This window comes from Mesoplodon bidens (assembly GCF_964165515.1).
Source record: "Mesoplodon bidens genome assembly, chromosome: 5".
Classification (NCBI taxonomy): domain Eukaryota; kingdom Metazoa; phylum Chordata; class Mammalia; order Artiodactyla; family Ziphiidae; genus Mesoplodon; species Mesoplodon bidens.
Window position 1 is genome coordinate 143,133,695 of NC_138161.1, and position 24,622 is coordinate 143,158,316.

General features: G+C 40.9%; 1 protein-coding gene across 1 annotated transcript in view; it reads left to right on the forward strand.

Annotated features, from left to right (window-relative positions):
• Positions 1 to 1,728: 1,728 nt before the first annotated feature.
• The window catches only part of MSL2 (MSL complex subunit 2), a 37,778-nt gene continuing 14,884 nt past the window's right edge, over positions 1,729 to 24,622 (forward strand). The window contains exon 1 of the mRNA XM_081235965.1: positions 1,729 to 1,877. Within this exon, the coding sequence (XP_081092091.1) occupies positions 1,736 to 1,877 (142 nt within the window). The 5' untranslated portion in view covers positions 1,729 to 1,735. The remainder of the gene's footprint in view (positions 1,878 to 24,622) is intronic.

Below are 24,622 nucleotides of genomic sequence, written 5' to 3' on the forward strand. Positions count from 1 at the left end.
GCGAGGAGAGGCCGCGTTGCGCCAGCGCAGAGAGCCACATGGCGCGACCCAGCAGGGCCTCCGCGTTGGCGGACACCGAGGAAGCAGTGTAGTGCGAGAAGCCTACAGCCCACACTGGGGAAAGATGGGTCAACTAACGAGTGTTTCACCACAACCCACACGCCAAAGAGGGAATTTGAGAGCGCATGGGGGAGGGGCGGAAAGAGCAGGCGGCTCGCCGGGAGCATGCTCTGTACAGAGAGCCGTAAGTGGAGAGCCAGGCATGCGCAATGAGCTCAGGGTGGGTTGGCAGCGGGGAGGGGCTGGCGTGAGCGGGCTGATGTGTTTATCCGGTTTTCTGGGTGGGCGGTCAAAGCGCACGCGTAAGGGCGAAAGGCGGTGGAGCTGGGTAGTGGAATGCGCATGCGCAGAGCGAGCCGGTAGCTCTGGGAGGGCGTGGAGGGGGCTCTTAGAGGAGAAGCAGGGGAAAAGGGAAGCGAAGGGAAAGCAAAGGGTGGGGGGGAGGGGTGAGAGTGTGGTCTGCGCATGCGTGCTAGCGCTAGCGACGACGGCGGCGGGGGAGTCTCGGGGATGACAGTGGCTTTGCCCGTTGGGGTAACGGTCGTCGTCGCCGGCAGGGTCTGAGGCGCCGCACAGCCCGCGGGATACATTAAGGCCGCAGCAGCCCGGGCCCTACCGAGCTAGAGTGGCGCGTGGAGTCGGGGTGAGGGCGGCGAGGCACGGGGGGAGGGGCCTGCGGCGGGGCCTTGCTGTGTGCGCTGGGCGGCGGCGGGGCCTGGCGGTGTGAGCGCTCGCCTCAGCCTCTGCCGCGGCCGGGTGGGCGCCGTGGGCGGCGGCGACCGTGGTGCTTGGCGGAGGAGGCGTCCGTGTGTGCCGCGCGGAGAAGATGGCCGGGCAGTGAGGGGGCGGCGCTTGCGCCTGGTGACCTCGGAGTAAGCGACTGAGGAGCGAGGGCCGCCGCCGCGGCCCGGCCGGGCCTGCTCCCCGCCCTCTCCCGCCGCCGCCGCCGGCCCGCGCACTTCCTCCCCGGCCCTCCCCTCTCGGGCGGGGGCCTCTCCTGTCCGCTTCGCCACCTCAGGGAACTGCCGGGCTGTAATCGCCGGGGCGGAGAGCCAGGCGTGTCCGATATGGAGAGAGCGGCGGCGGCCTCCGCCAGCCGCAGCAGCCACGTTCGCCGCCGCCGCGGCTCGGTGCACTAGATCGAGGAATCCGACGACCGCACCGCCGTCCTTGCCGTCGCCGCTGCCTCCGCGCCGGGCGCTGTGATGGAGTAAGGGCCCTGCAGCCCGTGAGAAGCGTGCCCGCCCCTGGACCGGGCCGGGGCCTGCTCCCGCGACCGCCCAGCTCGACCCCAGGAGGTGCCTTCGCGTCCCGAGATGCAGCTCGAACGCAGGCCGCCCGCCGAGCCGCGGGGCTAGACTGAGCGCCGAAGCCGCCGCGTTCTGCGCCCCGCGGCCGCTCGGGACAAACTCGAACGCTGGTTTTTCTCTCTCTCTCTCTTTTTTTCCCCTTGGTCTGCAATTCTCAGGGACGGAGGAGGGGCGCCAAGGCCCCATGTGTGGGAGGACTGCTGCAGCTCTACAAACTTGTATGGATTTTGGTTACAACTTGGGCCAGTGGTTCTCCCCCGATTTCCTCCGAATTGTTGCAAATTCGCCATTGTTCCCTGGCTGCTTACAAAGTTGGATCCGGAATTTCTCTTCAACCGAGAGCCAACAGTGTCGAAGTGTCTGCAATGAACCCCGTGAATGCTACTGCTCTCTACATTTCCGCGAGCCGCCTAGTGCTCAACTACGACGCCGGAGACCCCAAGGCGTTTACAGAGATTAACAGGCTCTTGCCTTACTTCCGACAGTCCCTCTCGTGCTGCGTTTGCGGTGAGACGCTTTTCATTGTTCCCCTTTCAGTGCTTGTGTTAAAAAAACTCCGGGCGATGGTAGCAAAAACGGTTTGACGGCGGGGTAGTTTGTATTAAACTCTTATTATTTGTGCGGTCGTTTGCGGTCTTTAGTTTTGAAACTCGGCAGGGAACTTTTTTCCGGCATTTCAGAAAGACAGACCCTTCCAAACCGCTCTGTACAGCGGCCTCAATGTTCAAAACTGTTAAATTCGCCTTGGTCATTGCTGGTGTTTTTTTTTTTAAAAGAGGTGAAATATGCATCTATGTTGCTGTCCCCCTCTTTTTTTTTTTTTTTTTTAAAGCTTTTGATACTAGAGCTGACTTAATACCTACCTTGTTTAAACGTGGTTAAACCTGGTTACAACACCTACATGTGGCGTGTTTGCATTTCCCCAAACGTGTTGTGTGTGGGTGGTGGTATAGCCGGTGAAGTCGGTGCGGAACTTTTTCCCCCGGGTTCTTCTAATGCTTTGACAGTTTGACGATAAACAGTGAGCCAGGGCAGACTGATGGTTCAGTGCTTTTTAGCTGGTGGGATTTTTTACAGGATTACGTTTTTTTGTGGTTTTACTATATCGTGGCCTGGTAGAGGGTTATTCTGGGTGTTTTTGTTCAAGAGGTATTACTTTGTGCTGGGCAGGATATTTTCAAGTTATTTTTGAGAGATGAAGATATGCTAAATTGTCTAATAAATCCGTGTCTCAAAAGTGATAATAATTTGTGATTATTATCTCAGTGATTAATTGTGTGCATATAATAATTTATTTTTGAAAAAACTTAGACTGAAAACGTTAACATAAAGGAAAGGGTAACTGGCAAAACCAAAACAGTAATACTCCACTTCATATTCTTACCTCGCCAAAACTTTTGAGGTTTTGTTGATACACTTAACTTGTTTAGTCAGAATTTGAGAAATTCAGGCATTTCAGCTTTATCTTAAGAGAAATTTTGCGACTGTAGTGGCTGAAGGGAGAAATGGTATTCATTTGAGATTCATTCAGCATTTTCCGTATAGCTCTGGGGCAAAGCCCTGAGGGGTACAGAAGAGGTGAAGAGTGTTTTTTTGCACATTGGGTTCTTAATCTCATAAACATTTAAGTAACTCTTACAAGCGATTAAGTGCTACTCTGACTGGTAACCGACACTTAACACCTTTATAGAGAAGCAGTTGCCCTGGTAAATCACTTAATTGCCCTGGGCCTTAGTTTCCTAACATGTAAAATGAGAGTTTGGGGCTAGATTCAAAGTTTCTTTTCCGCTTATATTTTACAAATATAAGAATTTGCTTAGTTTCAGTGTACTCCGCCACCCCACTCTCACTTTTTTTTTTTAATGGAGTGCTTTTTTTTTTTTTATGTCTTCATAGCTTTTGATAGTTTGTGGAATGAGGATATGGGGCTACTATAACTTCTTTCAACACAAACCTTTCTTTTGGTGGGGGAATTGCTACTGTGGTGATGTAGAGGGCATAGACCAGCCCATCCTGGCCTGCTAGAACTGCAGTAGAGAGTGATGTCATTATCCAGGTAACACTTGAAGATCTGGTAGGTCTGCTTTTTACATGGTGGATGGGACTTAGCTCTCAAAGAGGGAAATGGTAGTTTTGCAGATGCTTGGAATTTTAAGTTCCTATCAGTAGCTTCAGGACAATTGTGGTCTAACTGAACATTTTCCCGGAATCTAACCTGGATTTTAAAAACTGGTATTAAAGATAAAGCTACATTAGAAAGTCCAACTGTCACTTTTTTTGTTTGTTTTTGCATCAAGTTTCAGCAGTGTGGATGTAGGTTCAGTTTTTTCCCCTCATCTCTTTGGACATAAGTCTGTGGTTATGAAGAGATGGGGGAAAAAACCCAGTTATTTGAATTCAGATCCAACAGTTTTCATCTTTGTGTCAGATTCTGTCCTGGACTCTTTTTCCTAGCTGGAAAGCATAAACTCCTTCCAGTTAATAGGGCATGTGAAGTCTTATTTCATTAGGATAATAGATATGTAAAAGTTAAGTTTTAATTCTATCTTGGCGCTGTAAACAGGGAGTTTGTTTCAGCAGGTCCTCCAGTGTCTGATCCAAACCTCCCCTTTCAGCTTTGTATTTAACTGCCCTCTTACTTTCTAATAATTTCTCAGCTTCAGCCAGTTGGATATTTTTGTCGTTTTGAACATACATGCCTTATGTCTTCTTTCTCTTTTCCCCACCTTTGCTCTGTGAAGTTCCTTCTGCCTAAAATATATTCTTTCTGTGTATGGTCTAACTCATCAGCTCCCTCCCCCCTCAGTGAAGTCTCTGTTCTGTCACAGGTGCTTTTAACTCTTTCAAATTATTCTATCTTAGGGAAAATACTATTTTTTTGTACATTTCTGTGTTCCTTCTGCCTCATTCTCTCCTGTTCAATGAATAGCATGTAGGTGTTTATGACAGACTCAGAGAAAGAAAGTGAGAGGAGGTGAGGGAGGGAAAGAAGGTCTATGAACTTTGCAGTTAGGTACAAATCTAAACTTTTCTACTTTCGGTCTAGGCAAGTTACTTTAACTTTTTGCCTGAATTTCTTGTATCTACAAAAGAGGATATCTTCTTTAAGTTTGTTTTTCCAAATTTGTGTTATATGTGAGTTTATTTTTAAGTGGGAAAAACCTTTTGAACCCATGAGAACAAGTCCGTGGACTTTGTGCCACCCTTGCTCAGAGGTGGAGAAAGGTAGGGGGAAGTGAGAGAAGAGATTGAACTGTCCGGTCAAATATAGTCAAACCTAGATTATTCACTGGAACTACAGGTTTTGTTATCATCGTTCTTTGAAATGTTAATTAGCTGATTATCACTGCTTGTTTTTCAGTTGCTTTGTATGTTTAAACTTTCTGAAGTTTCTGGTGAATGGGATAGCAATGCTCCAGAGAGTTATTGTACTTTCTAGGCCACAGAAACAGTGACCAAGACAGTATTACTGTGGGTACTATTTCTGTGTCAGTTTTTTCCCCTTGTTCTTAACGTTGGACTTGCTTTATCGTTTATCACGAAGTATGTAGAATGAATTTTCTTTTGATGGCATGAAACTCAATAAATTCTGCCCTAGGGATTTTAAGTTTTTTATTAAGCTTTTATATTCTCAAAAGACATAACAAGTTTGATATGTAGAATCAAATACTGTTAGAACTGGAAGGACTTGTTAAGTGGAAAAATAGTATTCTCTGAGATATTTGGAGTCCTGTAAATTAATCATGGTCAAATCTCAGGGACATGAATATTTCCCTGATTTTTTTTTTTTTTTGTGGTGCGCGGGCCTCTCACTGTTGTGGCCTCTCCTGTTGTGGAGCACAGGCTCCGGACGCACAGGCTCGGGGGCCATGGCTCATGGGCCCAGCCGCTCTGCGGCATGTGGGATCTTCCCGGACCAGGGCACGAACTCGTGTCCCCTGCATCAGCAGGCGGACTCTCAACCACTGTGCCACCAGGGAAGCCCCTCCCTGATGTTTTAAATTCTAGAAACAAAGTGGTTTTGGCTTTTACTGAAGAGCTGTGGAACTTTTGGATATCCAGTTTCTTATTTATAAAATAGGAAGGAGCTGGAGAATAGTGTTTCCCACTGACCTAAGCTGACTAAGTTTTTGTTTTGAATGTTAAGGACTTAAAAAAGCAAATCCTGTCATCTTTTCTTACTACTGCTACTCTCACATTCCACTACGAGGTACGTGGTTCCCTGAGGGTGAGAGTCTTGCTGGTCTTGTTCACTATTGTAGCCCTGCACGTGACAGTTCCTGGCTGAACAAGCATTGTTGAATGGATGAAACTGCCGATAAAAAGAACAAGGTTAAAAGTAGGAAGGATGTGCTCTCAGAATAAAGTATATACCTTAAAATTAAATAGATTTAGCTTTATGAAAGACTACTTTCATTTTCCTTATTTTTCTCATTTTGGCATTGTTTGTGGGCCCACTTTGGAATTAGTGCAGTAGATTATCTCAAGAATCTCTTCCAGTTCTGGAGTTCTGATTCTTTTAGCAGAAATACTTTGTTTTTGACTGAGCAAACAATTTATAAATAGCAAGAATCTTCTAAAATGAAGTTTGAACATTTAGCGTGATTTATTTTAAACCACATACCTTTTAGAGGCTAAATTAAAAGGCCATTTGTTAAATCGTACGTTAAGCATTATACTAATGTTTTATAATTATATTTTTCTCAAATGTGAGTTCATTTGATACTTAAGATTTTATTTTTCTCGTACTTAAAACTAAATTAATTAAACTAATTAAATTTTTTATTGTAGTAAGGATATAATGTAAAATTTACCATCTTAACCATTTTTAAGTGTACAGTTCAGTAGCGTTGAGTATATTTACATTATTGTGAAACAGGTTTCCAGAACTTTTTTTTTTTTTTTTTTTTTTGCGGTACTAGGGCCTCTCACTGTTGTGGTCTCTCCCGTTGCGGAGCACAGGCTCCGGACGCGCAGGCTCAGCGGCCATGGCTCACGGGCCCAGCCGCTCCACGGCATGAGGGATCCTCCCGGACCTGGGCACGAACCCGTGTCCCCTGCATCGGCAGGCGGACTCTCAACCACTGCGCCACCAGGGAAGCCCCTCCAGAACTTTTTGATCTTGTAAATCTGAAACTGTGTACCCAACAAGCAACCACCATTTTCTTCCTTCCCCCCAACCCCTTGTAACCACCATTCTCTTTTCTGTCTCTCTGAATTTGACTACTATAGATTTCTCATATAAGTAGAATCATGCAATACTTGTCTTTGTTGACTGGCTTATTTCACTTAGCATAATGTCTTAAAGGTTCATCCCTGTTGTAGCATGAGACAGGATTTCTTTCCTATTTAAGGCTGAATAATATTCTATTGTATGTGTACACTGTGCTTAGTTTATTCATTCATCCAAGTTGGACATTTGAGTTGCTTCCACCTCTTGGCTGTTGTGAATAGTGTTAAGAACATGGGTGTGTAAACACTCTTTGAGACCCTGCTTTCAGTTCTTTTGAATATATATCCAGAAGTAGGGTTGCAAGATTGTGTGGTATTTCTATTTTTACTGTTTGAGGAACTCCATACTGTTTTCCATAGTGGTTGCACCGTTTTACAATCCTACCAGCAGAACAAGGTTTCCAGTTAGTTTTTCCATATCTTTGCCAACACTTGTGTTTCCTGTTTTGGTTTTTGTTACTGGTGTGTGAGTGTGTTCATTTGTTTTTTGGATAGTAGCCATCCTAATGGGTGTGAGATGATATCTCATTGCGGTTTTGATTTTCATTTCTCTAATGATTAGTGATGTTGGTGATCTTTGCATATGCTTCTTTTATTTTTTTCTTTTTACATCTTTATTGGAGTATAATTGCTTTACAATGTTGTGTTAGTTTCTGCTGTATAACAAAGTGAATCAGTTATATATATACATATGTTCCCATATGTCTTCCCTCTTGCGTCTCCCTCCCTCCCACCCTCCCTATCCCACCCCTCTAGGTGGTCACAAAGCACCGAGCTGATCTCCCTGTACTATGTGGATGCTTCCCACTAGCTATCTATTTTAAGTTGGGTAGTGTATATATGTCCATGCCTTTCTCTCGCTTTGTCACAGCTTACCCTTCCCCCTCCCCATATCCTCAAGTCCATTCTCTAGTAGGTCTCTGTCTTTATTTCTACTTACCCCCAGGTTCTTAGTGACTTTTTTTTTTTCTCTTAAATTCCAAATGTATGTGTTAGCATACGGTATTTGTCTTTCTCTCTCTGACTTCACTCTGTATGACAGACTCTAGGTCCATCCACCTCATTACAAATAGCTCAATTTCGTTTCTTTTTATGGCTGAGTAATATTCCATTGTATATACGTGCCACATCTTCTTTATCCATTCATCCGATGATGGACACTTAGGTTGTTTCCATCTCCTGGCTATTGTAAATAGAGCTGCAGTGAACATTTTGGTACATGACTCTTTTTGACTTAGGGTTTTCTCAGGGTATATGCCCAGTAGTGGGATTGCTGGGTCATATGGTAGTTCTATTTGTAGTTTTTTAAGGAACCTCCATACTGTTCTCCATAGTGGCTATACCAATTCACATTCCCACCAGCAGTGCAAGAGTGTTCCCTTTTCTCCACACCCTCTCCAGCATTTATTGTTTCTAGATTTCTTGATGATGGCCATTCTGACTGGTGTGAGATGATATCTCATTGTAGTTTTGATTTGCATTTCTCTAATGATTAATGATGTTGAGCATTCTTTCATGTATTTGTTGGCACTCTGTGTATCTTCTTTGGAGAAATGTCTAGGTCTTCTGCCCATTTTTGGGTTGGGATGTTTCTTTTTTTGTTATTGAGATGCATGAGCTGGTTGTAAATTTTGGAGATTAATCCTTTGTCAGTTGCTTCATTTGCAAATATTTTCTCTCATTCTGAGGGTTGTCTTTTGGTCTTGTTTATGGTTTCCTTTGCTGTGCAAAAGCTTTGACGTTTCATTAGGTCCCATTTGTTTATTTTTGTTTTTATTTCCCTTTCTCTAGGAGGTAGGTCAAAAAGGATCTTGCTGTGATCTATGTCATAGAGTGTTCTGCCTATGTTTTCCTCTAAGAGTTTGATAGTGTCTGGTCTTACATTTAGGTCTTTAATCCATTTTGAGCTTATTTTTGTGTAAGGTGTTAGGGAGTGATCTAATAGTGTACTTTCACATGTGCCTGTCCAGTTTTCCCAGCACCACTTATTGAAGAGGCTGTCCTTTCTCCACTGTATATTCCTGCCTCCTTTATCAAAGGTAAGGTGACCATATGTGCCCATATGTGCGTGGGTTTATCTCTGGGCTTTCTATCCTGTTCCATTGATCTATATTTCTGTTTTGTGCCAGTACCATACTGTCTTGATTACTGTAGCTTTGTAGTATAGTCTGAAGTCAGGGAGCCTGATTTCTTCAGCTCTGTTTTCGTTCTTAAGATTGCTTTGGCTATTTGGGGTCTTTTGTGTTTCCATATAAATTGTGAAATTTTTTTGTTCTAGTTCTGTGAAAAATGCCAGTGGTAGTTTGACAGGGATTGCATTGGATGTGTAGATTGCTTTGGGTAGTAGAGTCATTTTCACAATGTTGATTTTTCCAATCCAAGAACATGGTATATCTCTTCATCTATTTGTATCATCCTTAATTTCTTTCATCAGTGTCTTATAATTTTTTGCATAGAGGTCTTTTGTTTCCTTAGGTAGGTTTATTCCTAGATATTTTATTCTTTTTATTACAGTGGTAAATGGGAGTGTTTTCTTGATTTCACTTTCAGATTTTTCATCATTAGTGTATAGGAATGCCAGAGATTTCTGTGCATTAATTTTGTATCCTGCTACTTTACCAAATTCATTAATTAGCTCTAGTAGTTTTCTGGTAGCATCTTTAAGATTCTCTATGTATAGTATCATGTCATCTGCAAACAGTGACAGCTTTACTTCTTCTTTTCCAATTTGGATTCCTTTTATTTCCTTTTCTTCTCTGATTGCTGTGGCTAAAACTTCCAAAACTATGTTGAATAAGAGTGGTGAGAGTGGGCAACTTTGTCTTGTTCCTGATCTTAGTGGAAATGGTTTCAGTTTTTCACCATTGAGGACAGTGTTGGCTGTGGGTTTGTCATATATGGCCTTTATTATGTTGAGAAAAGTTCCCTCTATGCCTAATTTCTGGAGGGTTTATATCATAAATGGGTGTTGAATTTTGTCGAAAGCTTTCTCTGCATCTATTGAGATGACCATATGGTTTTTCTCCTTCAGTTTGTTAATATGGTATATCACATTGATTGATTTGCATATATTGAAGAATCCTTGCATTCCTGGAATAAACCCCACTTGATCATGGTGTATGATCCTTTTAATGTGCTGTTGGATTCTGTTTGCTAGTATTTTGTTGAGGATTTTTGCATCTATGTTCATCAGTGCCTGTAGTTTTCTTTCTTTGTGACATCCTTGTCTGGTTTTGGTATCAGGATGTTGGTGGCCTCATAGAATGAGTTTGGGAGTGTTTCTCCCTCTGCTATATTTTGGAAGAGTTTGAGAAGGGTTGGTGTTAGCTCTTCTCTAAATGTTTGATAGAATTCGCCTGTGAAGCCATCTGGTCCTGGGCTTTTGTTTGTTGGAAGATTTTTAATCACAGTTTCAATTTCAGTGCTTGTGATTGGTCTGTTCCTATTTTCTACTTCTTCCTGATTCAGTCTTGGCAGGTTGTTCATTTCTAAGAATTTGTCCATTTCTTTCAGGTTGTCCATTTTATTGGCATAGAGTTGCTTGTAGTAGTCTCTCGTGATCTTTTGTATTTCTGCAGTGTCAGTTGTTACTTCTCCTTTTTCATTTCTAATTCTGTTGATTGAGTCTTCTCGAACCCTTTTTTCTTGATGAGCCTGGCTAATGTTTTATCAATTTTCTTTATCTTCTCAAAGAACCAGCTTTTAGTTTCATTGATCTTTGCTATCGTTTCCTTCATTTCTTTTTCATTTATTTCTGATCTGATCTTTATGATTTCTTTCCTTCTGCTAACTTTGGGGTTTTTTTGTTCTTCTTTCTCTAATTGCTTTACTTGCAAGGTTAGGTTGTTTATTCGAGATGTTTCCTGTTTCTTAAGGTAGGATTGTATTGTTGTAAACTTCCCTCTTAGAACTGCTTTTGATGCATCCCATAGGTTTTGGGTCGTCGTGTCTCCATTGTCATTTGTTTCTAGGTATGTTTTGATTTCCTCTTTGATTTCTTCAGTGATCATTTTATTATTAAGTAGTGTATTGTTTAGTCTCCATGTGTTTGTATTTTTTACAGATCTTTTCCTGTAATTGATATCTAGTCTCATAGCACTGTGGTCGGAAAAGATACTTGATACAATTTCAATTTTCTTAAATTTACCAAGGCTTGATTTGTGACCCAAGATATGATGTATCCTGGAGAATGTTCCTTGAGCACTTGAGAAAAATGTGTATTCTGTTGTTTTTGGATGGAATGTCCTATAAATATCAATTAAGTCCATCTTGTTTAATGTATCATTTAAAGCTTCTGTTTCCTTTTTTATTTTCATTTTGGATGATCTGTCCATTGATGAAAGTGGGCTGTTTAAAGTCCCCTACTATGAGTGTGTTACTGTCGATTTCCCCTTTTATGGCTGTTAGTATTTGCCTTATGTATTGAGGTGCTCCTATGTTGGGTGCATAAATATTTACAATTGTTATATCTTCTTCCTGGATCGATCCCTTGATCATTATGTAGTGTCCTTCTTTGTCTCTTGTAATAGTCTTTAACTATTTTGTCTGATATGAGAATTGCTACTCCAGCTTTCTTTTGGTTTTCCTTTGTATGGAATATCTTTTTCCATCCCCTCACTTTCAGTCTGTATGTGTCTCTAGGTCTGAAGTGGGTCTCTTGTAGACAGCATATGTATGGGTCTTGTTTTTGTATCTATTCAGCCAGTCTGTCTTTTGGTGGAGCATTTATTAATACATTTACATTTAAGGTAATTATAGATATGTGTGTTCCTATTCCCATTTTCTTAATTGTTTTGTGTTTGTTATTGTAGGTCTTTCTCTTCTCTTGTGTTTCTTGCCTAGAGAAGATTCTTTAGCATTTGTTGTAAAGCTGGTTTGGTGGTGCTGAACTCTCTCAGCTTTTGCTTGTCTGTAAAGGTTTTAATTTCTCCATCAAATCTGAATGAGATCCTTGCTGGGTAGAGTAATCTTGGTTTTAGGTTTTTCTCCTTCATCACTTTAAATATGTCCTGCCACTCCTTTCTGTCTTGCAGAGTTTCTGCTGAAAGATCAGCTGTTAACCTTATGGGGATTCCCTTGTGTGTTATTTGTTGTTTTTCCCTTGCTGCTTTTAATATGTTTTCTTTGTATTTAATTTTTGACAGTTTGATTAATATGTGTCTTGGCGTGTTTCACCTTGGGTTTATCTTGTATGGGACTGTCTGTGGTTCCTGGACTTGATTAACTATTTCCTTTCCCATATTAGGGAAGTTTTCAACTATAATCTCTTCAAATATTTTCTCAGTCCCTTTCTTTTTCTCTTCTTCTTCTGGAACCCCAATAATTCGAATGTTAGTGTGTTTAATGTTGTCCCAGAGGTCTCTGAGACTGTCCTCAGTTCTTTTCATTCTTTTTTCTTTATTCTGCTCTGCAGTAGTTACTTCCACTATTTAATCTTCCAGGACACTTATCCATTCTTCTGCCTCAGTTATTCTGCTATTGATCCCTTCTAGAGTATTTTTTTTTTTGCGGTATTCGGGCCTCTCACTGTTGTGGCCTCTCCCGTTGTGGAGCACAGGCTCCGGACGTGCAGGCTCAGCGGCCATGGCTTATGGGCCCAGCCATTCCGCGGCATGTGGGATCTTCCCGGACCGGGGCACGAACCCGTGTCCCCTGCATTAGCAGGCGGACTCTCAACCACTGCGCCACCAGGGAAGCCCCCTTCTTTAATTTCTTTCATTGTGTTGTTCATCGTTGCTTGTTTCATCTTTAGTTCTTCTAGGTCCTTGTTGAATGTTTCTTGCATTTTCTCTATTTCCAAGATTTTGGATCATCTTTACTATTTCTTTTTCAGGTAGACTGCCTATTTTCTCTTCATTTGTTAGGTCTGGTGGGTTTTCATTTTGCTCCTTCATCTGCTGTGTCTTTTTCTGTCTTCTCATTTTGCTTATCTTACTGTGCTTGGGGGTCTCCTGTTTCTTTTTTTGCGGTACACGGGCCTCTCACTGTTGTGGCCTCTCTCGTTGCAGAGCACAGGCTCTGGACGCGCAGGCTCAGGGGCCATGGCTCACGGGCCCAGCCGCTCCGCGGCATGTGGGATGTTTCCGGACCAGGGCACGAACCCGTGTCTCCTGCATCAGCAGGCGGACTCTCAACCACTGCGCCACCAGGGAAGCCCTTGCGTCTCCTTTTTGCAGGCTGCTGGTTCGTAGTTCCCGTTGTTTTTGGTGTCTGTCCCCAGTGGCTAAAGTTGGTTCAGTGGGTTTTTTAGGCTTCCTGGTGGAGGGGACTAGTGCCTGTGTTCTGCTGGTTGAGGCTGGATCTTGTCTTTCTGGTGGGCAGATCCACGTCTGGTGGTGTGTTTTGGGGTGTCTGTGGACTTACTATGATTTTAGCCAGCCTCTCTGCTAATGGGTGGGGTTGTGTTCCTGTCTTGCTAATTGTTTGGCATAGGGTGTCCAGCACTGTAGCTTGCTGGTCGTTGAGTGAAGCCGGGTGTTGGTGTTGAGATGGAGATCTCTGGGAGATTTTCGTCGTTTGATATTACGTGGAGCTCGGAGGTCTCTTGTTGATCAGTGTCCTGACGTTGGCTCTCCCACCTCAGAGACACAACACTGACTCCTGACTGCAGCACCAAGAGCCTTTCATCCACACGGCTCAGAATAAAGGGGAGAAAAAGTAGAAAGAAAGAAAGAAAAGATAAAACAAAATAAAATAATGTAAGGTAAAATACAATAATTAAAATTAAAAAATAATTATTAAGAAAAAAACAAAAAAGTGGACGGATAGAATCCTAGGAATAATGGTGAAAGCAAAGCTTACAGACAAATTCTCACACAGAAGCATACACATACACACTCACAAAAAGAGGAAAAGCGGAAAAAATAACAAATCTTGCTCTCAAAGTCCACCTCCTCAATTTGGGATGATTCGTTGTCTATTCAGGTATTCCACAGATGCAGGGTACATCAAGGTGATTGTGGAGATTTAATCCGCTGCTCCTGAGGCTGCTGGGAGAGATTTCCCTTTCTCTTCTTTGTTGGCACAGCTCCTGGGGTTCAGCTTTGGATTTGTCCCCGCCTCTGCGTGTAGGTCACCGGAGGGCGAGGGCGTCTGTTCTTCCTTCAGGCAGGACGGGGTTAAAGGAGCCACTGATTCCGGGGCTCTGGCTCACTCAGGCGGGGGGGAGGGAGGGGTATGGAGTGCGGACCGAGCCTGCACCGGCAGAGGCCGGCGTGATGTTGCACCAGCCTGAGGCGCGCTGTGCGTTCTCCCGGGGAAGTTGTCCCTGGATCCCGGGACCTTGGCAGTGGCGGGCTGCACAGGCTCCCCGGACGGGAGGTGTGGAGAGTGATCTGCGCTCGCACACAGGCTTCTTGGTGGCGGCAGCAGTAGCCTTAGCGTCTCATGGCCGTCTCTGGGGTCCGCGCTGTTAGCCGCGCCTCGCGCCCGTCTCTGGAGCTCCTTTAAGCAGCTCTCTTAATTCCCTCTCCTTGCGTACCAGGAAACAAAGAGGGAAGAAAAAGTCTCTTGCAGGTCCAGACTTTTCCGTGGACTCCTCCCGGCTAGCCGTGGTGCACTAACCCCTTCAGGCTGTGTTCACGCATCCCGTCTTCTCCTTGGGCTCCAACGCAAAGCCGGAGCCTCAGCTCCCAGCCCCGCCCACCCCGGCGGCCGAGCAGACAAGCCTCTCGGGCTGGTGAGTGCCGGTCGGCACCAATCTTCTGTGAGGGAATCTCTCCGCTTTGCCCTCTGCACTCCTGTTGCTGCGCTCTCCTCCGCGGTGCTAAGGCTCCCTGCCTCCGCCACCCACAGTCTCTGCCCGCGAAGGGGCTCCTAGTGTGTGGAAACCTTTCGTCCACGGCTCCCTCCCACTGGTGCGGGTCCCGTCCCTATTCTTTTGTCTCTTTTTTCTTTTGCCCTACCCAGGTTCGTGGGGAGTTTCTTGCCTTTTGGGAGGTCTGAGGTCTTCGGCCAGCGTTCAGTAGGTGTTCTGTAGGGGTGGTTCCACGTGTAGCTGTATTTGTGATGTATCTGTGGGGAGGAAGGTGATCTGCGTATCTTACTCTTCCGCCATCTTCCCCCTCCTGCATATGCTTCTTGGATGTTTGCATATCATCTTTGGAGAATCACTATCATTTTTTTATCTTGAAAAACAATTTTTTTTTTTTTTTTTTTTTTGCTCACAAAATCTTTATTAATCACCATGATGTTCTCAGTGCTGGAATAAAAAGATGAATTAAGACACATGGCCCCTACCCATATGTTGCTCAGTGTTATGGGGAAGACATAAGTAAACCAGCAATTATTGTGTGTTAGAGGCACTTATGTTATTACCAATATTGATGTAATATTAACTTACTCGTAAGTTAACTTTGTCACATGTGTAAAAATTTCAGAAATTAACAGTAAGTGAGATTTTCCCCCCACATAACTCTTTTTTGAATAACTGTTTGGGTCAAAGTTTGGGCAACCCTCACTGGGGTTAAAGCAGAGTTTGGCTTACCAGTTTTTTCTTGGTACTTAAGTTTACCTGTTCTCTCTGATCTGGGAAGAATTCTTTAGGAAACATGTATGTAGTAGGCTGGTTAAGGAAGAACAATATTTAGTACTGTGTTCTGGCAGATACTCTTTTTTATGTCACGTATATTAATTTAACTGTTGGTTTTTTTTCCTAAGAAAAATCTCCTTTTCACAATTTCCCCTTTTAGTATTCCAAAATTAGTTCTAAAATATTAGTTCCTACTTGGTTATGTTTATGTACAGTGAAATCGCCTTAGGGAAAGGACTCTAAATGCATTGTTCTGGATACTGAGAGAGAAGAAAAGAGCTTTGATCCATCAGTCTTTGTTATATGATAAAACCAACTGAAAAGTTAATAATACCAGTTTAAATAATGATTTAGGGCAGATAGTATGGTACTGTAGAATAAGGCAGCAGAAATTGTTGCAGTCTAGTGAGAACTAGGAAGTATGGTGCTTGAGCTAGGCCAGGAGGAATGGTGAAAAGTGAACATTTTCAGCAAGGCTTGAGGGAGAGAACATTGGCTTGTTTATGCTGCAGAAAATCAAGTTTATCTCTAAAACGAAGAGTCCTTGTAGGAGATTCCATCCATGCCCTATAGTGGTAACTCAGGGGCCTTTTTGCAGGGAACCTTGATGCCAGGCTAAGGAATTTGACATCTACCTCGTAGACCTGTTCTTTTTCAAAGTGTGCTCTATAGCCCACCTAAATCCAACCTAAAGGGGTTGTTAAAATTCAGATTCCCAATTATCATATCAGGCTGATTGAATTGGAATCTCTGTGGGCAGGGCCTTGTAATGTGTATTTTATGCCACCTCCACCCCCCCCCCCTTGATATGGGTCGGGAAATTTGCAAATCCCTGTTGTGTTTGATAAATATTTTAAGTAGGAGAGGGATGTTATATATAGATTTTGTTTTATAAAAGGTTAGTTTCGGGATAGAATATAGGATTGATTACTGGAGTGTGGTGAAACCCAGTTAGGAAGGATATCAGATGTATCCATATTATAGAGGCCGGAATAGTGGTGGTAGTGAAAAGGAAACAACATAAGGTAACGCAAAGGGAAAATTTTGTTCTCTTTATGGTTATCATAACAGCTTAATTTTTTGGTATACTGTATTACAATTTGTCTTTGGTTAGGCATATTTCACTGTGAATAGATTAAATATTTTCTATCCTTAAATTTATAAACATGTCTAGTACAGTGCTTTCACAGGGTATATACTTGACAGAAAGTACTGAATTGTATGGAAGATCCGATAAAACCTGGCTTATCAGGTGCTTGGGAGAGGATTCAGTTAAGATAGGAAATAGATGGGATCTAGTGTGGGCCTGAGGAGAATGAAGAGAAGGATGAGACAGTATTTAGTTATTTGATGGTGCCTGGAGTTGGGATTAGTGAGGAAATGTTATTGGAAATATGTTTAGGAAAGGCTAAAATCTTAAAACTTTAATTCTGTGCCCCTTCCTGGAAACCTTGATTTTAAAATCATAAGATACACTGTTTGGTATAATAAAGCAAACAACATATTTTTTGAGTCTTGGGTTGTGGTTTTCATTCTTTCCAATTAATTTGAACATTTAGTCCTTTTCCTGTGTTTGCACTCCTTGTTTTCATTGCATTGATAGCATACTATCACTAATTGGTTAATGCCTTATTGTATTAGCTTCCTAGTTGACACCTTCCCTCAGAGTCCACCTGGCCACATTTTAATGTATGATTTAGTCTGTTTTTGTGAGGTCTGATTAAATTTTATCTTTTAAGTTAAAAGGTGGTATTTCAGAATCTTTATTTTAATTTATATTTTTCTCTTTGTCCATCACCTTTGACTTTTTTTCTTATCTGTTTAGCTTCTGTTAACTGGTTTTTCTCTTGTAAAGATTTCTTTTTGTTGTGCCCATGTCAGGAAATTAATTCAGATTTTTTTTTCACCTTTATTAGTGTATGTCTGGCCATTTTCCTTATCTTTTCCTTGTTTTGACTCTGTAGTATTTTAACAGAATTATTCTAGTTCATTGCCTTTCTGTTCAGAAATCTTGAATCTTTGCAGATTTGGAATATCTGCCTATCTCAACCTGTTTTTAATCTAGTTTTATAGCCAGCATATTTTTTGTGTTTTGAATTTAGTTTGTCTTATCAATTAGCATTTTTGTCCATTTTTATTGTTACAGTCCACAAAAAATGCACACTTAAAATGTTGTCTGGCGTCAAATTTGGAAATAACTTAGGTTTTCTGACAAAGTCAAGTAGTTTTAAAATTCTTTTTGCAACAATTAAAGGCATACCTAGGGACTTCCCTGGTGGTCCAGTGGTTAAGACTCTCCATTGGTCCAGTGGTTAATGGACTCTCACTTCCATTGCAGGGCGTGTGGGTTTGATCCCTGGTTGGGGAACTAAGATCCTGCATGCCCCACAGCCCCAAAAAAAAAAAAAAAAAGCATACCTAAAGTGGAGGTGGGAGGTCCGGGGTATAGCTTTTGACCTCCTCTCAATCCTGCTAAATGCCATTCCCTTGAAGTTTAAATCTCTGTCTGCTGTTCTGAAATTTGGGACTCTGGCCATATATAATATGGGATTCTAGGGTTAGAAGGGAGCATTCCAATTCAGGTATCTTTGTGTTGGATTTCTGAATCCCCTCTACAGTTAATCAGTTGGTTGTCCAGCTTGTGAGTGAATTTATTCAGGATGTGACATAGGATATGACTGGCATATTCTATCCACCAGAAGCTGTGAGCTGTTTCAGGGATCCTTTTATAGTGTCATTGAGCTTGCCAGCTCAATTTTTACATATGTTTTACAAGGAAGGTATTACTAGGTTATTCTTCATGATGAGAATTTATAAAGCTTTAGACAGAAAGCACCATAAATCATACAGTCATTTCTTCACATCAAATAACTCTTTCTGTAATATTCTTGAAAGTTCACTTAAGCCTTTTCCTGAATACTTCTGGGGTAGGGAGCTAAATTTTACTCTGCAAAATAGCCCTATATATTTTTAACTATAGAATTCTAATGTCGTTGGGATCTTGAATTATTTTGTGAAACCTTACCTGGATAAGAATCAGCGTTGCTTTATCTTGTTTGCAGTCAGAATAGTTATTGGTTCACAGTGTTTATGGTTAAAACATTTTCATAAGTTGGTTGATGGTGTTGTTTAGATCTTCTGTGTCATTACTGATTTTCTATTGTCAATTTTTGAGAGATGTTGAAATCTCTAACTGTAATTATGGATTTATCAGTTTCTCTTTGTAATTTCTATCACTTTTTGCTTCATGTATTTTGAAGTTCTGTTTTTAGGTGCATAAAATAATTCTGAACATATGGAATATAGTGAGAATGTATATAATGTAATAGTCACATAGTTAATTTTTACTGTTCTGCTGTAATCCTCTAGAAGTTTTATTGCTCTTTGGTTTTTCTTCTCTGCATGGGTCGTATTTTCCTACTTTTTTGCATACCTAGTTAATTTTGATTGGATGCTAGATATTGTGAATTGTACCTTGTTGATAAAATTTTACCTTGGGGGTGGGTATTTTTGTACTATAAATATTCTTGAGCTTTGTTCTTGGAATTTGGTTAAGTTACTTGCAGATAGTTTGATCCTTGATCCTTTCAAGGCTTGTTTTTAAGCTTTTTTTTAGGTGGAACCAGAGCAGCCTTTAGGGGCTAATTTTTCTGCATTACTGGAGGCAAGAACCTTTTGAGGACTCTATCTGATGCCTCGTGAGTTACGAGGTTTCTCACACTAGGTGGTGGGAATAGGAATTGTTCTGCTGCCTCTGAGTTATAGGGATTGTTTTTTTTTGTTCCTTTCTGGGGATTCTTTCTCCATCCTGGGGTAATTTCCTCATAAACGTGTGCTGATCATTCAGTACTCAGCTGAAGATTTGAAAGAGACCATCTATAAATATGGCGTTCTTTCTCTGTGCGGCTCTGTCATCTCTAGTACTCTGCCCTGAGAAGTCCAGCTGCCTTATCTTCGCGACTCTGTCTTCTCAACTCAGGGAGACGACTGGGCTTTGTCTTGGTTCTCCCTCCTTGTGCTGTGGCCTGAAGATTATCTCCAGACAGCAAGCTGGGGCAATTGTAGGGCTTAGCTCATTTGTTCCTCCATGCACGGATCACTCTTCTGTGGTGTCTGTTGCCCAGTATATCTGAAAACCATTGTTTTGTCCAGTTTTTGTTTCAGTTGGGAGAGTAAGTCTCCCAACTGAAACAAAATGTAATTATTCCATTTTGTCTGGAAGCAGAATCAGATTATATTCTAAACCTACACTGTCCTATATAGCAGCCACTTAGCTGTTGTGACAGTTTTAAAAACAGTTCTTTAGTTATACTGAGCTACTTCTTAAGTGCTCAGTAGCCACAGGTGGATAATAGCTACCTTACTGTAGATATAAAAGATTTCTATCATTGCATTAAAAAGTTCTACTGGACAGTGCTATAACAACTAAAGAACTTAGATTTGTTCCTGAAAGCTGTGGGAGCATTGAAAGATGACTTCAGTGTTTTCATCGGAGGTTTTGATTTTAAAACATTGAGCTGGATAGGGTTATGAACAGGTCACTGGAGCTCACCACTATAGACTTAAAAAACAACTCCCCCAAATCAGTGTTAGTGAATTGGGTTCAAGAAGGTGTTCCATAGTGTTCATGTAGTAAAAGGTTTCCGTTATTTAAAAAAGAGAAGATAATTTAACTATTTTTCTTCCTCTAAAGTGAGGCAATTTGATATGTCAGATGACTACTGGACCAAATCACGTGCCATACCAGTTAATAATTCTGCCAAATCCTTTCTGCCATGAGGGTTTTAAACTGTTTTAATATTCAGTCACGTATTTTATTAATTCTTAGTCATATTGTTTTAGTTCTCTCAATTCCTCATATATCCATTCAATGGATCATTGGTTGGGGACAAGGAACATTAAGAAAATTAGGTTGCTATTGAAATACTAGGTAATGAGGAACATAAAAATACTAATGATTCCAAATATCTGGTTCATGATTATTATTATCCTTCTCTGTAAATTGTCTTTGTTCTCTTAATATCCTCCATATCAACAAGATGTAGGTAATTATCCAAAAAGCAATGTTAGCAGGAGAATACATAGTGATATACAGTATGGCCTTTTATTTTTAGAGAATAAAGACTACACTTGCTGTGTGTTATTTGAAGTGTTTGCAAATACCAGTCTAAAGCCACCCTTAGTTTATCATTTAGTAACAGAACGCTAAAAATTTTTTTTTGTAAAAGATACAGGAATTGCAAATAACCAAGTCACGTTTACACCTTTGTCCTTGCATAATATATTCAATTTTAGCCTATGTTTTTAACATTCATGAGTTTATAAACAAGAGAGGTCATTTAAAAGATATATTGCCAAAATGTGTTTATTACATTATTTAAATAAAGCAAGATGTAGCCTTTGTTAGTGGGAAGTCAAAATTTATCTTTGTATGTTTTATTAAAATGAACTTTATAGTATAATCTTTGATAATATGTTTATTTTTAAAATTTCTTGAAATCTTTTAATCACATTTCTTACTTAACTGATTAGAAAAAAGTCCCAGTTTGGGCTTCCCTGGTGGCGCAGTGGTTGAGAGTCCGCCTGCCGATGCAGGGGACACGGGTTTGTGCCCCGGTCCGGGAAGATCCCACATGCCGTGGAGCGGCTGGGTCCGTGAGCCATGGGCGCTGAGCCTGCGCATCCGGAACCTGTGCTCCGCAACGGGAGAGGCCACAACAGTGAGAGGCCCGCGTACCGCAAAAAAAAAAAAGTCCCAGTTCATCAAGGCAAAAAAGGTTAAAGTATCTTTAATCCCGGTTGTGGATCAGAATTTGTTGGGAAGCTTTTTAAAAATACACATTCCTGGGAAGTGTCTGCAGTTATTGAGTCAGTCTGAAGCAGGCCATCTAGGTGATTCTCATACTAATCCATGGATAAGAGTAGTGCTGTCTTTGAATACTACTTATGTGAGGTTTATAGTTGTCCTTCAATGAAAATACATGTGCCAGTAAACTTAAGTAATGCTGTGTTAAGCAAGTTTCTTGACATTGGTAGTTTTCAGTTTTAAGACACTAATGTAAATTTGGGGATGACTGTCCAGGAGGGTATTAAAGCAAACCTGTTAATGCATTCTGGTACAGTGGAACACCAGTTTGGGAAATTTGGATTTAGCTTCATATTGATTTATTCAATTAACGTTTGTTCAGCCGTGAATCAATTTAATTGTGCCTAATAGACTAGCCTGTTTTACTGTATTGGTAATAATTTAATGAGAGACCGTCATGGCTTTGCTAAAATATGAAAATAACAGAATATTACAGAAGTGCTGTGTAACCACAAAACACTTTACAAAATCTCCCCTGCATAATTATTAAGATAAATGGTGTCTGGCATTCTCTTTTAATTCTTACTAGAATGTGAAATGAGGCATGACTTGAGTTTATGAATGTGTTGTGGTTTATGTATCATCCATTTAATAATGTACGGTCAGTGTTTGGTTTTTTAGTTATAATAGTACTTGACTGGTGAAGCTTACTTACTTTGTATAAACTGTTGATACATCCAAGTGTATCAGGAAGTATTTTTCATAGTTGTAGGTTGACCAAAGACATAAAAGTTAAAGAAACTCTGAAACTTAACCATTCAGATGTTCAGTTAACAGCTTAGCTTGAGTAATGTTCATACTTTTAAAATTGCGATATTTAACAGTCGATTTCCATTTTTCATTTTTCTGCAGACTGGTTGTAATCCTTTTCCCAAACTGGAAACACAGATTTTGTCTTTTTTTCACCGCCCACTCCCCTGGTATACATGTTTAGCTATCACTGGTCTCTCAGTATAGTAGTGCTTAGTTATTTAAAGTGATGCAGTGAACTTTAAAATAATTACTGGGTCACGTGGTCAAAATACCTCTCTCTGTGTCACCATTTTTAGTGACCAGTTCATATATATTATAATATTCCCTTATTTTAAATTAAAATGCACATTTTCCTGTCATACTGTGAAATTATTTGTGCTAGATATTTTAAAGAAAAGTTTACAGGTTTGTGGAATCTAGATGATCAGGGGCTAATGGTGGTTTAGGACATAGCTGCTTGAATATTTAATTAGAGAACTAATAATTTCCTTGAAACTTTAGTTTGTTGTTTGGACCTGTTGATTTTTTGAGGCATGTATTTGCTTTTTGGTTTACTACTAAAATAAACTGTGTTAAAGTTTAAAGGAACATATTCTAAGTGCTGCTTAGTCAGTAATTTAAAAAGAACGGACCTGGGTTAGGAAGCTCTGCCAAGAGAAAAAATGGTGCTGTCTTCTTAAGAGGGTTCTCTAATTTCAAATTAATTTCTCTTTGATTTGAGCTTATTCTTTTTTTTTGAATTTTTTATACAGCAGTTTTTTATTAATTATATATTTTATGCATATTAGTGTATATATGTCAAACCCAATGAGTAGCATTCATACTCATGAATTTTGCCTAATGAAAAGATTTTTAAGAAGTTTAGACTTCAACATATGTCTGCAAAAAAGTATATTGGGCACAGGTTTTGTAAAACTAAAAACAAGCTTTAAAAAGGACAGTTTAAATTGTCTAAAACAGTTAATTCATCTATGCCCATTTGCTAAGTGATACATAAGATCTTTTTATGGTATTGTCATTTCTGTTCTTAGCTGAATCCAGATTATTATTCCCATGTGTTTATGTATCTAGGAGATTTCTTACTATCGTTTCAAGACATACTTTACATCTTTAATTTTGGGGTGTAATTTTGGTGCTGTAATTGAGTGATGTAAAAAAGGTCCAAGTATCCTTTGTTAAATGCACAGTGCTTGGCATATAGCAGGGCCTCAGAAGTTACTCGCTGAAGTGATTGAGGAAAGAGGAATATTTTCTTAAATGAAGATAGCCTAAACAATTCTTCATTTGGAAAAGTTGGAGAATGGGGATATTTAGATCAGTGGATTGGATTATGGAAGGATTATTGTTCAGGCCCTATGTCAGACTTTTGACATCAGTAGAAGTATATTCTCCCAGTCTTTATATGTGCCTTGATAATGCTGTTGGAGATTGAATCTAAGCTGAATGGATATGACTTAAGAGTCAGCATAGTCACTCTCACCACAGGAAGAATAAGGTGTATGTATATATTGGGGTTGATCAGCATCAATTTAATGCTGCTACTATTAATAATGCTTTCTAAAGTGATATCACGAAAACCAACTGTACATATTTTACTTATTTTATACTTAATATTATATATATAATACCCATTTAATATATACATATATATATACACACACACATATATATATATATACAGTCTTTAGCTAAGATTTCTCATGCTGTAAATTCATAGACTGATATGCGGGCTGAGGTTTTTTTTTGTTGGGCTGTCTTTACAGAGGAGGTAGTACAATGCTTTATAGCATATATGTTCACCTAAAACATTTAAGATTAACCTTAAAATTGAGCTTGGTGTGTAGAGAATCCAGGCAGGACTCTTGTAGCTCCAGTTTCTATGCAGTAAAGATTTCCTGACCCTCACAAAACTCTTGCTGGTCATCCATTCTCCCCTTCGTTTCACTCTTCCTGACCCACTCACTGTTTGTTACTGCCAGTACCTGTTCTTCTGTCTCCTTCCCCCAAAAGGTTTTACATCTTGTGGTTAATATGTTGATTTCTGTTACGGCCCAATTTCAGTGATCATTCTTTTTGGTAAGTAAAAAGAAGCTAAAATTGTCTCTGGATGCCATGGACTTAGTAGCGGAAGTAGGGATGCTGCTGGTTAAGTAGAAAGAATACTAGATTGGGAATCAATAGACTAAGCTTCTATTTCTCATTGCTAGTAACTAGCTATGTAATCTTATGAAAGGCCATCTTGGTTAAAATGAGGCCATGGGACAAGTTTATTTCCAAGGTCACTCCCAACTCTAGTGTGCTTTTTATGATTCATTCATTGTACATTTATTAGGTGCTGGCTTATGTGCCAACACTGGTTTAAAGATACAGAGATAAATAAGTTTTTGGCCTTGAGTGAGACCCAGTGAATGGTGACAATTTAATGTGATAAGTGCTATAATAGGAGAATGTGCAAAGTGCTTTTTGAACAAACTGAGGGCTAGGAATTAAGGAAGGCTTCCTCTCCGAGGTCATATTTGAGTCAATTCTTAAAGAGTAAATAGTTTAGTGAATTCCCTGGTGGCACAGTGGTTAAGAATCTGCCTGCCAATGCAGGGGACATGGGTTCAAGCCCTGGTCCGGGAAGATCCCGCATACAGCGGAGCCACTAAGCCTGTGCACCACAACTACTGAGCCTGCGCTCTAGAGCCCAGGAGCCACAACTACTGAGCCTGTGTGCCACAACTACTGAAGCCTGTGAGCCTAGAGCCCGTGCTCTGCAACAAGAGAAGCCACTGCGGTGAGAAGCCCGCACACCACAATGAAGAGTAGCCCCCGTGCACCGCAACTAAAGCCCACATGCAGCAATGAAGACCCAACACAGCAAAAAAA